The sequence below is a fragment of the Harmonia axyridis genome, chromosome 7 (assembly GCF_914767665.1).
Source record: "Harmonia axyridis chromosome 7, icHarAxyr1.1, whole genome shotgun sequence".
In the NCBI taxonomy this organism is placed as follows: Eukaryota; Metazoa; Arthropoda; class Insecta; order Coleoptera; family Coccinellidae; genus Harmonia; species Harmonia axyridis.
The window spans coordinates 15,516,773-15,532,327 of record NC_059507.1 but is presented as its reverse complement, the minus strand read 5'-3'; the positions used below and the strand labels follow the sequence as shown (position 1 = coordinate 15,532,327).

Sequence of the window (15,555 nt, the reverse complement as noted above, 5' to 3'; positions counted from 1 at the left end):
TACTGCAGACTTTTCGGAGATAATAAATAGAATATTCTACTGATTATGTTGAAAAAAAAAGTGTTCAAAAAGTATTTTCAATAGTTTTTTTTTTCATTTGATTTGAAGATATAATTAGAGCTCTTACAGATCACCACACAAAATTATATTATATTTATAGAAAAGAAGCATGTTAGAATAACTATTGCTGAAAATAAAACTATCAATTCATCATTATATATTTGTTGCAAGAAATTACTGTTTACAAAAGTTACAAATTAAAATATAATGATTAAAAAAATCAATAAAAGTGCTTCTACATTTTCTCATATTCTTCTTCTCAAGGATTTCAATCAATATACTTAGTACTTCAAATAATATTATTCCCTTCTTGATTGAAATCTAAAAAACTTAATTAATGATACTGGCAAAAGGCAAACATTTTTCTTCAGAAAAGATAGAATTGCAAATGAGTCTCATGCAGCATGTTTGATCCAAACAAACCTCACAAGTTTCAAATAAATGGTTATAATTTAGTTGCATAGCATTAAATTTGGGGTAACAAATATTAAGTTAATTATGAAAAAAGCCATTATTCAGTTCAAAGTGACGATATTATTAGTTTTTCCACAAAATAAAGAATGTTACTCCTCCACAAGAATGATTGATGCTAGTTTTTGCAAAACTCCGCCATGAAAAGCAGTTTCATGCATCTCAGGGTCAATGCCCTTGATGTTGCTAGCCTTAAAACTTCCACATAATCAAAACTCCAATCATCCTAAAGATGTTAAAATAGCCAAAGAAAGCTATAAACACTTCAATAATATATTTCTTTCGTCAAAAAACTAATTTCATGATTAATGGAAAGGTGAGGCAAGAAACAACTAGTGCAATATTCGTCAGTCCTTAGTTGTTTTTTACTAAAAGAAGGGTAAACAAAAATTTTCCTAATAACATTGAAAATTAATAAGATGATCCTTGGAAATTCCCACATGAAAATGATTAACAAGAAAAAAATTGCAATAGGTGACGCATTACCAGCGTTATTGAGAATGAAGATTAACGGTTTATTCTTTAATGGATGCATCACTAAAGAATCAATTTGACTAACTCACCTGAGTTATAAATTCACTCAAGTATATGTTTAAAAAATATAATTTCTTGAGAACTCAATTTTATTGTTTTTTGGTCAAAATGCCTTTGTTCGGTCGTCCAGTTTCTTGTTTGGGCGAACAAGAACACGACAGAAACACGAACTTGTTATATGGAGTCCGAAGATTCTCGATCATCCGAAGGAACACAGACAAGGTTTTTTTCTAAGCAGAAATGGACAAAGCGATTCCGATTTTCCTAAGACATACAGTTACAAAATTTGGAGAGATGTTTTGAGTTTATCAATATTTTAGTAAAATCCTTTTTTTAGAGAAAAATACGTCAATATAAAATGATGTTGATTGTCATTATTTAATCAATAATTGCAACTAAAGTATCAGATGTGGGTAGCTCAAATAAATTTAATCAAATGTCTACGGTGTAAAAGATCAAAATGCTGAAAAATTAAGTATCAACTTAGAGGATTAATGATGAATACCTCAAAACATTACTTGTCAAATAAATACATTCAAACATATAATTATCGTAATTAGTTCATTAGCTTTCTTCTTCTATTATATCTACTTCTATGGCAGAATACTGAAAATTATCTGTAATCTGTGACTGCAAGTATTTCATATTTCATATTGATTCAGGAAACTTTTGAAAAGGAAAACTGCACAGATTCCGGAAAATTTCTGACAGTGACACAGAATTCATATACAGTTCAAAATTGAAAATTATCTTTTATTGCCGTCTTTGTGATTATTGAGGAATTGCAACATGGATGAAACGAATATAAAATCTATAATTGCCCAAAATGAAAATTCCAAAAAAGCTTTAAAAACTTTCATTTCTCAGGTAGTAGAAGTTTATGAAAATATGTGAAAATTCAATATAATAAATTATCATTTTTAGACAGAAAATTTTTTCTCTTTTCCCTTATTGAACGAGAACAACTTGAGATTTGATTTATGGAATAGTTTATACAACATGGCTAACACCTCTTCAGATGAGGAAATACAAGCAAACTGTTTTTCAGCCCTTCGAATTTTATGGTAATTTGTGTATTTAGCCAATTTATTCTTTTACTTAATTCACATCTAATCACTAAAAAAACCGGGGAGATAATAATTTTCAAATTGAATTTTATGTAATAAAATTGGTATACCATAAAATTTATTGTACACATTCAAGGGTAAAATATCGCAAATGGTTTTATAAATGCCATTACATTGTAAAAACCATTTTTTTTTTCAGTCGAGAAAAAGCAAATCTAGACCAATTATTTGAAGCTAATGATTGGCTAACTTTATTGAAAAGAGTTATTGGCCTAGATGGAGATAAAATAAATTTCACAAAAAAGACAAGCATTGTGGCAGTGGAAGCAGAGAAATTTCTTTGTAATTTGGTGTTCAACAATAATAAAGCTGTTCGAGAATGTAGTGAAAATGACATTTTATACAATATCAATGATAGAATTAAGTTCTATAGGTATGTCTTGATATTATATATTTCTGAGGGATGATACAGTATAATAAAATTTTTTAGCGAACCTTCATTCCCAGAAGACATAAAATTCTTTGATATGAAATTGTTATTTATCATCACAGCTTTACGCCCTGAAACGAGAAAAATATTGGGAGAAGAAAAGAATGCTACTATCAATTTAATGGAATATCTTGATATTATTTTCGAAGATGTTGAAGATAATGTAATTTTGTTCAGAACTTTTTTGCCCTCTAGTGCTATAACTTATCATAAATTCATATTCTAAGTCCTTTTTTCCTTTAAAATCTCTTGTTTTTAGGATAAATCAATGGATATGGCATGCGAAATTCTTAAGACTCTATTTAATTTGACACTGAAAATTCAACCAAGTAATGAACAATCAGACAGATATATAAAATTGGTACAAATTTTACGGAAGTATTTAATGTTACCTATTGAATCTGAGGTCGAACGTATAACTTTACAGACCAATGTTATAAATTTATTGACAAATATACCTAATACCTTTTACACAGAATTAATACCACCGATAGATTCTGTTGAGTGTATTGGAGAGAAATTAGAATACAATGGGCATGATTTATCAGCTGTGAAAATGATTGTGGAATTATTAAGAGTTAAAATTTCGGCAGATAATGTAAGTTTTGATGAAAGCAAGTTTTCTTTGTTATTTTGTAAAATTTTTTCATTATACTTTTCTTGAATCCCGAATTATTACATACATTGAAAAAATTTTGGAAATACTTCTGCGTTATGAGTTCTAAAACATTTTTAATCAGTAACTTATACAAACTTCTGACTTATAATTATTCATATTTTACATTTATTTGATTTCTGTTCTATTTATTAACTTCTACTTCCAGCCAGTAAATCAACAACTTGAAATTATTTCCCCTACAGTTACAGTATTATACAATGGAGCCTGTGGAAGTAAGATAATTAGAAAATATTTGCGATTTGAAATATTACCACCTCTCAGAGATGTGTATAATCTTCCTGAAGAAGGAACTACCTTGAGAAATTGTTTGTGCCGTTTTTTAACTTCTCCTGTAACAATTCTAAAGGATATCATAGCAGAATTTTTATTCGTTTTATGTAAAAAAAATGGTGAGCCTTTGTTCATTTAGTTTTAGTAATGAATAATTATTGAATAAGAAAATAATAACTCATCAATTAGTCTTCTTGATAGTATGAAAAATATGGACCTATGAAAATTTGTCATTTAGCTTATTGATAATAATTTGATTTTTCTAAATTAAATTCTTCTCTTTTATAAAATTTAGTGAAACGTATGGTCAAATATACCGGATTTGGAAATGCAGCTGGTTTATTTGCAAAAAGAGGTTTGCTTGGTGGCAAGAAAGATGCTGAAGCAGCAGAGTTTAGCTCTGATAGCGAGGACAGTGAAACAGAAGAATATGCGGAAAATAAACATATGATCAACCCGGTATTAGGTTGTTATCGTCCATCAAATACTGATGTCTTGGATGGAATGTCAGATGAACAGGTACGATTAGTTTTTTCAACAATATCTGTTCTGTTTGTTTTCACAAATAAATGCAATGAATTTAGTACCCCACAAACATTATTGTGTACATGTCAACTGCCAGACTGAATCAAGTTTGATCTCAAATTTTTCATCAGTGAATCGGTAACCACTCTCAGCTCAAGTTTATCTATTTCTTTTAAAACGAACACATGAAAATAAACTATATTGTAAAATGTTAACTCTTTCAATTTGTTAATTGCAGAAAGAGTATGAAGCAATGAAAATAATTAATCTCATGGATGCTTTGACAAGAGAGGGTACCATAAAACCATGTAAAATAGATGAAAATGGAAGGCCAGTGCCTATCGAGCATGTTTTAGAGTTCCAGAATAGCTTGAAGAAAAAAGACAGTTGTCAAGGATCAGTAGAATAAGATTTGATTCAGCGAATCAGGACTAGGATATTGTGCTAAAAAGATAGAATGTGTATGTCGATAAAACTTAAATGAAAAAATAGTTTATATTCAAGGATTTGTTGCAGTTCTATTTAAATATTTTTTATTCTATTGTTAATTTTGTTTAATCAGCTTTCAAACAAAAATTTTGTTTCCGGAACTGTTTCTGTCATTGTAGTTTCACATGATTTCTTTCTGTATATTGTACTACTTTGTTGTTGTAACGAAAATGAAATTAGCACCACTTAGATATGATGTCATCAGTTAATGAAAACTATGAGTACATTGACTAAATTGAAGCTCACCAGAACTATTATAATTCTTTCTGTTTCCGATAAGGTCACGAAAAGATTACAAATGATTCAAGATAAACATTAAAAGTCTGAAAAAGTAGTCATCTGATGCCTAAAGGAAATATTAATTTTTAAATTATTTTAGCATGTCTCTTTATCTTTTATGTATAATTATTAAACTTATATATTATTATTATTATCAAAAATCCCATTACTATTGAATGTTGTAGCGGTTAATTTATTGAGTCATAAATATCTATATGTATTATTAAAATATTATTACTCGTGAGAAATAAATTCTGTTTTAATCAAGATCTTATTTCATTGAAAAGGGGGTCAGCTAAGAACTTTCACGCAGAAACTACAATTTGGATAGAGGCTTTCTAGCCTTGGTCTAATCCTTTTTTCTTCTACAATTGTGGTAAGAATTTTCAGAGGTTAAAGATTCTAATTTGATTGCATTGGATTCCTGGAAATCAGTTGTTTTCGTCCAGATATGGTAGTTATACTTTCTCCATTAGTTGGATAGGCGGTTCATCCTCTCCACTTTTAAAAGGTTTAGTTTGATCACAATAACCAAGCACTATGAACGATTTTTGACCCTTCCCTCATGTCAATAATAATAATTGTGATATATTAGAATCTAATATGAGGCAATATTCCAAAAATTCACAAAACCAACAAATATGTTATAAATTTTTTTTACGAGCTTAAAAAGTATGGTTATCTTGCACTAATAATGGTTATTGATCCACAAGATACAATAATTAAAAGTGTTTAGGACATGTCATGTGCCAAGTATATTGAAATGTTTGTATATTTCGATAGCTACCATATCCATCTCTGGTATTAGCTCTTGAGTGATAGAATTTCTATCCTGTACAATGGTCAGTCTATTGTACGATCATTACCAACTGCAGCTTATTCACTTGCTAGAGGATACAATCTCATGTAATGCATTTACCAACAAATGTTAAAGGTGAGGAATTCTTCAAGCATAAAAAATATACTGGTCTATTTCCGACTTTTAATTTCGACAGTGGACATATTACAATAAACTACAATAATTATTGATTCAAATTGGTTTAAACATGATAGCCAACAATGTGACGTTTGCCTATACATTCACCAACATAAAACCAGCAGAGTACCTCTACTGTTACCATTGTGTTCAACCATGCTTCACGAACAGTGGTTTGCTTCCAAGCACCAGCCTTTGCACTTTGTACTATTTTAGCAATACCTGATCTTATTTGAGGTATATCCGCTGGAGTTGGTGGAGCAAGTTCAACTTTAGCGTATTTCATAAATACATCGAATTTTGGTCGGGCTTCTTCAAGTAATCCTAGAAGACGTCGGATTACGTAATAAAAGTTATCTTATATTTAAATGAATCAAACTTACTGGCTGCTAAAGGACCAACTTTGCTAGCTAGTGATGCCATGATTGAATAATATGATGAATATTAAATATAATATTCACTTGGTACTGATTAGTTATCTAATATCTAATGTTCAATGGGTCTTCTGTCAAATTTCTTTAAAAAACGACATACGACTTTACATCATAGACAATCTAATCAATTATGTCATTTGTCAGGTCAGAGATAAGTGATCATTTCTCTTTAAAATTCGGTATCTACCGAAATTTTAATTATTATTATGAGATCCACGATTATTTTCACCAAAATTCAGAATATTCATTCATTTCGTTATTGATCACCCAGAAGATTATATTACTGCCATCAGAGTCATCTATTGTTCAATGGCGAAACCTTCATTCACAATTCACCGGAAGATTTTCCTTTTCGGAATAATTCTCTGCAGGAATTATGTCCATAAATTACTGAATAAAAAAGACAATCAACGTGGTTTGAGGATTTATTACAGCGTGTGATACTGTCATTCTATGATCTAATCGGAGATTGTGGTAGAGCGATTTTTTCAAATTGAAATATCGTACGTTCTTAGTTTCACGCGAAGTGAAAGGTTTTTACAGTCTAATTAGATTGTTTCAGTTGCGATATTGCACGTTCACTGCGATTTGAACACAAAGTGTTACTACTGGTGCATGTCTTTCCATCTGGTCCCTTCCACAAGTGAACAGGTTTTATTTTTTATGTATTAAATCACCCGGAAATTTTGAATTACAAACATGACCACCAGGGATATTCTGGAAGAACAGATTAAAGCTCAAGGGGATTTAATTCGCAAGCTTAAAGCAGATAAAGAAGACAAAGAAAGGGTAAGTTTCATACATGATTATTATTGCATCATTGTTGTAAAGGGCATTTTTGATTATGATTTGAATTGAAATTACTCTATTTAGATTTTCTTTTCAATCAAGAATAACACAAGGTAAAAATTAATTTTCTTCGCAAGGATAATCCGTAACACATTGTTATTATTGCAATAAAATTCAACAATTAGTTATAATGAACGATTTCTTGATCAAATTATTATCAAATGAATGTCTTGATTTCTATATTTTAAAACTAATTTCACCAACTTTTTCAAAGTGTTGATACCAATGGGAATGATGGCTCTAAAATTGATATTTCAATTTGCTAGTCCTGTTCGTTTTAATAAGCCATGTTTTCCTTTATTAAGATTACGGAATATGTCTAAGCAGGTGAAGGTTAGTTGAAACTTTGTAGAAGAGGATATTAATTTTAAATTGGTTATCATGAATTCCATAATTTATTTCAGATACAAGAAGAAGTAACGAAATTACTTGAATTGAAAGCTCAAATTAGTGACTCTCAAAATGTTCGCCAAAAATTCACTGTTAAGACCCCAAAGGGAAGTAGAGACTTTATTCCACAGCAGATGGCATTACGGACATTCGTTCTTGATATAATTGAATCAATTTTTGAAAAGAATGGTGCAAAAACAATTGACACTCCATTATTTGAATTCAAGGTTTGTTTATTGATTAAATAATTAACTCTGATGAATTTAAATGTTGAATGCAATTTATGCTTGTTTTTTTTAAAGGAAGTATTAACTGAAAAATATGGGGAAGACTCAAAACTGATTTATGATTTAGAAGAGTATGATAAAGAAGTATTGTCTCTTCGTTATGATTTAACTGTACCATTTGCAAGATATTTGGGAAAAAACAAAATCAAGAAATTTAAACGTTACCAAATTGCCCCAGTCTATAGAAGAGACAATCCTTCAATTGCAAGAGGACGGTTTAGGGAATTTTATCAATGTGTGAGTATATACCTATATTAAACTTTTTTCAACATAATAATTCAGTTATTGTAATTTAATTTATTCTCATTTTATTTCAAATGACTATTATTATTACTTAACAGAGAAGCAGAATAAATCAAATTAAGTTGAAAACATTCTAACAATTTCTGAATATTAATTTCAATTATGAATCCTTGAACATTTTTTGTCATGTAAACTAATTAATTAATATGTCTTTGTTTATAATTGTCTGCAGGATTTTGATGTAGCTGGTAATTATGAGCCCATGAAACCAGACGCAGAATGTATTAAGATTGTATTCGAAATACTGAATGCATTAGATTTGAAACCATTTGTAATAAAAATAAATCACAGATCTTTACTAGATGGTATGTTAGAAGTATGTGGTGTTCCTGCAGAAAAATTCAGAAGCATTTGTTCTGCAGTAGATAAGTTGGACAAGGTAAAGAATAGGTTTTTGAAAATATCATGAGATCACATGGATAATGGTGAATTATTTCATTTTAGTCTCCTTGGTTGGAAGTTAAAAAAGAAATGGTTGAGGAAAAGGGTTTGCCAGAAGAAGTTGCGGATAAAATTGGCGAATATGTTCGTTTAAATGGAGGCGCACAACTTGTTGATCAACTATTACAAAATCAGGAATTGATTAAGAGTAAATCGGCTGTCATAGGGCTAGAAGCTATCAAAGTTCTGCTGAAGTATTGTGAAGCACAAGGGACAATAGGTGCTGTTTCTTTTGATCTTAGTTTAGCGAGAGGACTCGACTATTATACAGGAGTTATTTATGAAGCAATATTGTCTGGAAAAGGTACAGGAAATTTTTTCATTAATTTAAAAACTTTTTTATCTAATTCATTAATTTGAGCGGGGAATGGTCTCAAACGTTAAGGTTCTACACACTTCTGATGATTTTGTTCTCAAATTTGATTCTGTTTGGCTGGACATATACAGAAAGACATAGAAACTCAATATTTTCAGGAAATTTTTAATATTTCTTGTGAGGCTGCAATTTTCTTCTTATTTTTAGATTCTGGAGAAAATGATGAAATTTCAGTTGGATCTGTAGCTGGAGGTGGGAGATATGATAATTTGGTTGGTATGTTCAATTCTGAAAATGAAACGGTACCATGTGTGGGTGTTTCAATTGGAGTAGAGAGAATTTTCACTGTACTTGAGGCAAAATTAGCTGCATCTAATAAGAAAAGGAGAACAACCGAAGTAGGAGTGTATGTGGCAACTGCACAGAAGAATCTATTCTCCGAAAAGATAAAGTTGTGTACGAAATTGAGTGAGGAAGGCTTCAAGGTAGGTGTATTATTGTTACTTTTTCGATATTGTGGAAATTCTATAATAGAAATCTGTTTTCGAGTTTCATAATTCAGTAAAAGTATAGTGATTATTTTCAAACAAGTATTTCATATTTTTTTCAGCTTGGATTTTCTTATAAAAAGAATCCGAAGTTACTAGCTCAGTTGCAACATTGTGAGGAGTTTGAAATTCCATATGTTGTTATATTAGGTGAATCAGAGATACAGCGTGGTGTAGTCAAGTTGAGAGAAGTATCGACCCGTGAAGAAGTAGAGATATCTAGTGATCTTCTTGCTGACGAATTAAGAAAAAGATTGCAGAAATCTTACATGGTTATTATTCTTTATTTATATTAATTATTATTCAGATGCATTATGTACCTAATGCCCTTAGATTATTTATTCATTTTCATTATAGAAAATTATTAATAACAAAAAACTTGAATAACAGAGACATTCAAATATATACAGTAAAACCTCTCTTGGGCGGACACCATTGGGACCGTGAAAAAGTGTCCGCCCAACGGAGGTGTCCGTGTAAGGGAGGGCCTGCCCACAAAATATTTGAAAGGTGAATTCAATAAAACGAGAGATCTGGACATATATACGTATATATTGTAAAACAAAAAAATTTTAGAAAAAAACATATTTAAAAGAAACGAATATGCAAATATTTCAAGTGGTTGAGAAAAAATCCAATAATGATGTCTGGCGTGTATTTGTTCGCGAAACTTGATTTTTGAAATGAAGTTCTAACTCAGACAGCATCTCTACTGCCTTTGAGTCTCCTTTATTCTTGGCGAACCCTTTCAACGTCTTCAAAATGCCATTGGCTTGGGAATAATTCTTTGGAATACCCTCATTTTCGACTGGGTCTTCGTCCGATTCACCGGAAGACTGATCTGCTTCGCCAGCATTATAGATAGAAACGTTTTCATCTATTTCTTCTATCATCAAATCTGTGTCAATATTGATAAAATCTTCGACTTGATTATCTCTATAGCCCATCGTTCGCGCATTTCTCCATATGTCTTGTAGAACAGATAGAGGGATGTCATCTTCAGCTGAAAAAATATCATTTTCCGTTGTCTGTTCGACTGATTCTTGTCTGAATCCAGCTCTGTGAAAACAATTCCTAACAGTTTCTTCTGTTACTCTCTGCCAGGCAGTTTTGATATAATAAATAGCATCGAGTACGTTTATATTCTTTGTAAGAACTTCAGCCTTGCTAACTGATTCAATTTCAGACAACAATTTTTTCACAACTAGTGCTCGATAAAAAGTTTTGAAATTCCTAATGATACCTTGGTCTGAGGGTTGGACGACGGATGTACAATTCGGCGGTAAAAAAATTATCTGAATGTTTGTTAAACGTATGTCTTTCGGATGAGAACTCGCGTTGTCTAAAAATAACAAAATTTTTCTCCTTTCCATACCCATTCTTCTATCAAAATTTTTCAACCATTCCTCCATTATTGTACATGTCATCCAAGCCTTTTTATTGCTCCTCCAAAAAACTGGTAAATCACTCACATTAATGTTCTTGAAAGCTCTGGGCTTTTTAGTCTTCCCAATCACCAAGAGTTTTTCCTTTTCTCCAGCCAAATTTACGCAGTGAAGTATCGTGAGCCTTTCTTTAGATAATTTTCCACCGGTGCATTTTTCATGTTTTAAGGCGCGGAAAAATATCCCTGTCTCGTCAGCATTAAAAATGTTTCGCGGTGAATAATCTTTCAGTAACATGGGCAATTTACTCAAGAACATTTCTACGTCTATTGGATTTACACTTGAAGCTTCCCCTGATATGGCTTTAAAAGCGATATTATGCCTTCTACGGAATTTTTCCAGCCAACCAGAGGATGCACTGAAGTCTTTATAGGCTAAATTGTTCGCAATCTCTTTTGCTTTCGATTGAATGATGGGCCCTAAAATTCAGAACGTTTTTAGGAGATGGTTCTTGTTATAAATAGAAATGAATTACCTGACAACGGAATTCCTTTATTTCTCGCCTTGATGAACCATTCAAAGCAACACTTGTCAATAGTTGAGCCCGTTGGTTTTAAAAAATTTCGCCTTTTACTCTTACTGTCATTAGAACGCCACTGATCCAATAATTCACTCCTCTTTTTGACAATTTCAGCAGCCGCTGTTTTTCCAATATTGCAACGTTTAGACAATTCTCTCACACTAAGTTTTTGCTCATTGTATATATTCACTACATTAATTTTCTCTTCGAGAGTCAATACTCGACGTTTTGTAGACATTTCTGCTTTCTCAACGGAATATATCGGACACGCTATCGGGAAGATCAAACTATACGGAACTAGACCATGAAAGCCGATGCTGATTATCATCTGCAACCGGGGATTCCCCCTTTGTGAATCACAGATACCATGTGAACACAGTTTGCACAGTACGCAGTGAAGCCTCTCATGAAATATTTACGTTGCATATGTTTCGGTTGTCCGTTCAAGGGAGAGTTTCGAAACCTAGTATACGAAAAATAGGTGTCCGTGTCCGCCCAAGGGAGCGTCCGCCCAAGAGAGGGTACCATATGAAGGATTTGCATTTACCGAATTCCGGACTATGAAAATGCGTCCGTTCAATAGAGGTGTCCGCTCAACGGAGGTGTCCGTTAGTAGAGGTTTCACTGTATAATAATTTACAGACAGGGGAAGAAGAAACTAAATTAAAGCAATTATACACCCAAATTGAAGAAGAATCCCACTTAGTCTCTAAAGAATTCACAGAAGATACTCCAAAAGGAACTATTGATTTTTCTCAACAGCAGATGGAGCTGAGAAAATACATTCTAAAGACCATTTCATTAGCTTTCAAAAAGCACGGAGCTGAAACCATAAATACTCCAGTTTTTGAATTGAAGGTAAATTGAGTAGTTCGGGAGGAAGTAATCCGAATTGAAGAATTCATCTTTTTGTTAGGAAGTTCTATCTGGGAAATATGGAGACGATTCTAAATTGATCTATGACCTGAAAGATCAAGGAGGAGAAAAGTTATCTCTTCGATACGATTTAACTATTCCGTTTGCTAGATATTTAGCAATGAATAAAAAAATGAGTATGGTATGTTGCCAGGTTGCCAAAGTTTATAGAAGGGACGATCCGTGCCTTGAAAATGGAGTATTCAGGGAATTCTATCACGGAGTGAGTATGTTTTTAATTAAATTTCCAATAATCGACCTTCAGATTCCTTCAAACAGAAATGAATAGGAATTTTCACATTTAACTTTTTCAGGAATGTGAAACTTAGTGTTTTTTGATATTGGTGATAATAAGAATTACATCAATTTATTTTAATATAATAAATTCAATTTTCAAAATAGAAGAATATTAATTGAAAAATAATGGAATTAGGCAGGATAGACCTCAATAATTTTTCGAAAATATTAAAATTTGCTCCCTAAAAAGAGTTCATTTATTCCATGCAATCAGAAAATTCAATAACAAACAGGATACTTAGGGTGTGGTCCGTATATCGCCGAGAATTTCAGTGCGGTTAATAGTGGTTTTCAATGTCTGAGGTAACCTGCTTCGTATTTACGGACCGCTTGACACTTGTCAATGGTCAACAAATTTTTCATTTACAGAATTTTGGAGGTTATAAATGGTTGATCTCTTTTAATTTGTAAATAACTAATAGTTCTTAATTGCTCTGAAGGGTATTTATTTTATAATTAAAATAATAAAGTTTTTGAGTGTTAAATGTCATGGAAAATATTCATTAACAATAATATGCAAATTAAAATGACAACACGCTCTATTAGTGATGACGTCACACACCGCCATTTTAGTTCTCCTGTTAGTGTTCGGAATCCAAACAAACAAATTGTCATTCAAATTAGTACGTTTTCGTTGAAGAAATTGGCTTTTTTTGATAAATAAGATTATTTAAGGAACGATTTTACTATTAATTGATAGACAGAAGGCTCGAGATTGATATGAGTAAGTTCGAACTTGAAGTTCAACTAATAAACACGGCTTTTTACAAAATCTGGGGAATGATACAGGATTCAAACTCACTGTTATTAACCTCTATCCTTCTGTCTATCAATTAATACTGAAATCGTTCCTCAAATACTCTTATATATGAAAATAAGCCAATTCCTTCAACAACACCGTACTAATTTGAATGACAATTTATTTGTTTGGATTCCGAACACTGACAGGAGAACCAAAAATGGCGGTGTGTGACGTCGCACTAATAGAGCGTACTGCCAACCAGAGTGGGCGTGGTTACCGAACCTAACCAGAATGAAAGTACGGTTGCTATGATGACAGATAACTCACCGAAGTTTGAGGAAATAGTCACCGGTTTTTGGGGAATTTGACATATATGGACCACCATATTACTAACCATAGTAACCAAGGTTATATACGGGCCATATCCTATGTCAACAAAAAATTTGTAAATTTTAATGCTTAACCATATTAGAACGTCGAGTCATTGGTGTATATATTTACCTTTATAACCACATAAGTCTAATTGTAATTTTTATCTCATTATCAGTTAAAAAGTAAAAACCTTATAATTTGATGGGAACTGAGTATTATTTCCATTCAAAACTAATTTCCATATAAAATGAGGAAGTGCTGAATTCATCATAGAGTTTTTTTAGGATTTTGACATTGCTGGTTCTTATGATCCGATGATACCTGAAGCTCACTGCATCAGGATTATTTACGAAATATTGAAATCCTTACAAGTAGGAGCCTTTTTCATAAAAATAAATCATACGGCGCTCCTGGATGGAATTTTAGAATATTGTGGAGTACCAACAGATAAATTCAGAACAATCTATTCTGCTCTGAGTAAACTTGACAAGGTAACTATCAATTTTATTTTAATTATTTTTGGATTTGAAGCAAATAAATCTTATTCCAGTCATCTTGGATCAAAGTGAAAGAGGAAATTGTTCGGGAAAAGATTGTTACAGAAGATGTAGCAATAAAATTTGGTCGATACATTTTAAATAACGGAACTACTGATCTGGTAGATGCATTGTCGCAAAATCCAGAACTGATGAAAAATAAAGCAGCTGCGGCAGCAGTTGAAGATGTCAAACTTCTTTTGGAGTATTGCAGTTTATTTGGTATTACACAGGAAGTGGTAGTAGATCTTGGTCTAACAAGAAACCTGGATTTCTATAAAGGAATAATTTACGAAGCAGTATTACCTGAACAAGGTAACTGAAAAAAAACTTTCAACAATGGCATTTTTACAAATTGCTTTTCTTTTGTGTTTTAGATATGTCAGTTGATCCTATTTTTGGATCACTAGCAGGTGGTGGCAGATACGATAACTTGGTTGGTACATTTGACGTTAAAAATAAAAGTGTGCCCTGTGTTGGATTTTCAGTCGGAGCTGATCGAATTTTCGCTTTACTCGAGCGTCAGTTTGCTGCCTTCCATAAAATGAGGGAATTAGATGTACAAGTTTATGTACAAAAAATTCAAAATAATCTAGACGAAGAAGTGAATAAGCTATGTAAAGAATTAGAAGATCACGGCATAAAGGTTAGTAAGGTAGAGTGATATGGTCAAAAAGTACTGTGTGTGATTTAAATGAAAAGCTCTTAATGGATCTTGTACGACTCTTAACTGATATCTATGCCAAATTTGAGAGGCAGTTTTGTGCAGCAATACCATTCATCAAAAAGCTATCTGGCACGGTGTATGTAGCTTTCGTCTCTTAAGACCCGAAGTAGACTTTTTTAACACAATAGTATATGATGAAGACTTTGAAGAAATCATGAAAAAAGCTAACATGGAAACATTTCTTAGGACAATTAATTCTGTTCCAGGTATCTCCATTAGAAAAATGTAACAATTCCAGTATTCCGTTTGGTGTTATATTGGATGAATCAGGAATTCAGAATGGTGTAGTTCAGTTGAAAGATGACATAAGGGGAACCAAGGCAAATATTTTAAGGAACAGTATATCGATAGCACTGAAAAATAGATTACCAAAACCTATTATTAATGGTTCATCGTGATAACTGAATTGTTATTTTAATGCATAAGTGTTTTTATTTATTTTGCTAATACCAACACTGTTTCAAAATAAAGCAAAAAAATCAATAAAAATTTTTAATTGAATAGATATGGTATTCATTCGCTTATATATATTCATTATCCATTATTTTTCAAAAGATATCCCCTCCTTTTTTTAATATTATTCGTTGCTCCTT

General features: G+C 31.8%; 3 protein-coding genes across 4 annotated transcripts; 2 read left to right on the top strand and 1 right to left on the bottom strand.

Moving 5' to 3' along the window:
- The first annotated feature begins 1,675 nt into the window (after window positions 1-1,675).
- Window positions 1,676-5,131, top strand: LOC123685039 (synembryn). The gene is made up of 8 exons (XM_045624604.1): window positions 1,676-1,932; window positions 1,990-2,129; window positions 2,332-2,565; window positions 2,623-2,785; window positions 2,882-3,220; window positions 3,447-3,690; window positions 3,867-4,090; window positions 4,335-5,131. Exons 1-8 carry the CDS (start codon window positions 1,855-1,857, stop codon window positions 4,503-4,505), a joined length of 1,593 nt encoding a protein of 530 aa, XP_045480560.1. The 5' UTR covers window positions 1,676-1,854; the 3' UTR covers window positions 4,506-5,131.
- Window positions 5,132-5,826: 695 nt separating this feature from the next.
- On the bottom strand, window positions 5,827-6,621 carry LOC123685038 (ATP synthase subunit g, mitochondrial). The gene is made up of 2 exons (XM_045624603.1): window positions 6,224-6,621; window positions 5,827-6,164 (listed from the first exon to the last, which is right to left on the bottom strand). The coding sequence occupies exons 1-2, from the start codon at window positions 6,261-6,263 to the stop codon at window positions 5,905-5,907; spliced, it is 300 nt and encodes a 99-aa protein (XP_045480559.1). The 5' UTR covers window positions 6,264-6,621; the 3' UTR covers window positions 5,827-5,904.
- Window positions 6,622-6,840: 219 nt separating this feature from the next.
- LOC123685037 (histidine--tRNA ligase) lies at window positions 6,841-15,463 on the top strand. 2 transcript variants are annotated; one of them, XM_045624600.1, is made up of 14 exons: window positions 6,922-7,063; window positions 7,338-7,456; window positions 7,528-7,740; window positions 7,816-8,037; window positions 8,276-8,482; window positions 8,548-8,848; window positions 9,068-9,345; window positions 9,471-9,680; window positions 12,016-12,231; window positions 12,290-12,511; window positions 13,984-14,190; window positions 14,250-14,550; window positions 14,613-14,881; window positions 15,169-15,463. In XM_045624600.1, the coding sequence occupies exons 2-14, from the start codon at window positions 7,349-7,351 to the stop codon at window positions 15,358-15,360; spliced, it is 2,946 nt and encodes a 981-aa protein (XP_045480556.1). In that variant the 5' UTR covers window positions 6,922-7,063; window positions 7,338-7,348; the 3' UTR covers window positions 15,361-15,463. The 2 variants fall into 2 exon arrangements, with proteins under 2 accessions (XP_045480557.1, XP_045480556.1); XM_045624601.1 differs by lacking the exon at window positions 7,338-7,456 and having other exon boundaries at window positions 6,841-7,063.
- The last annotated feature ends 92 nt before the right edge of the window (window positions 15,464-15,555 follow it).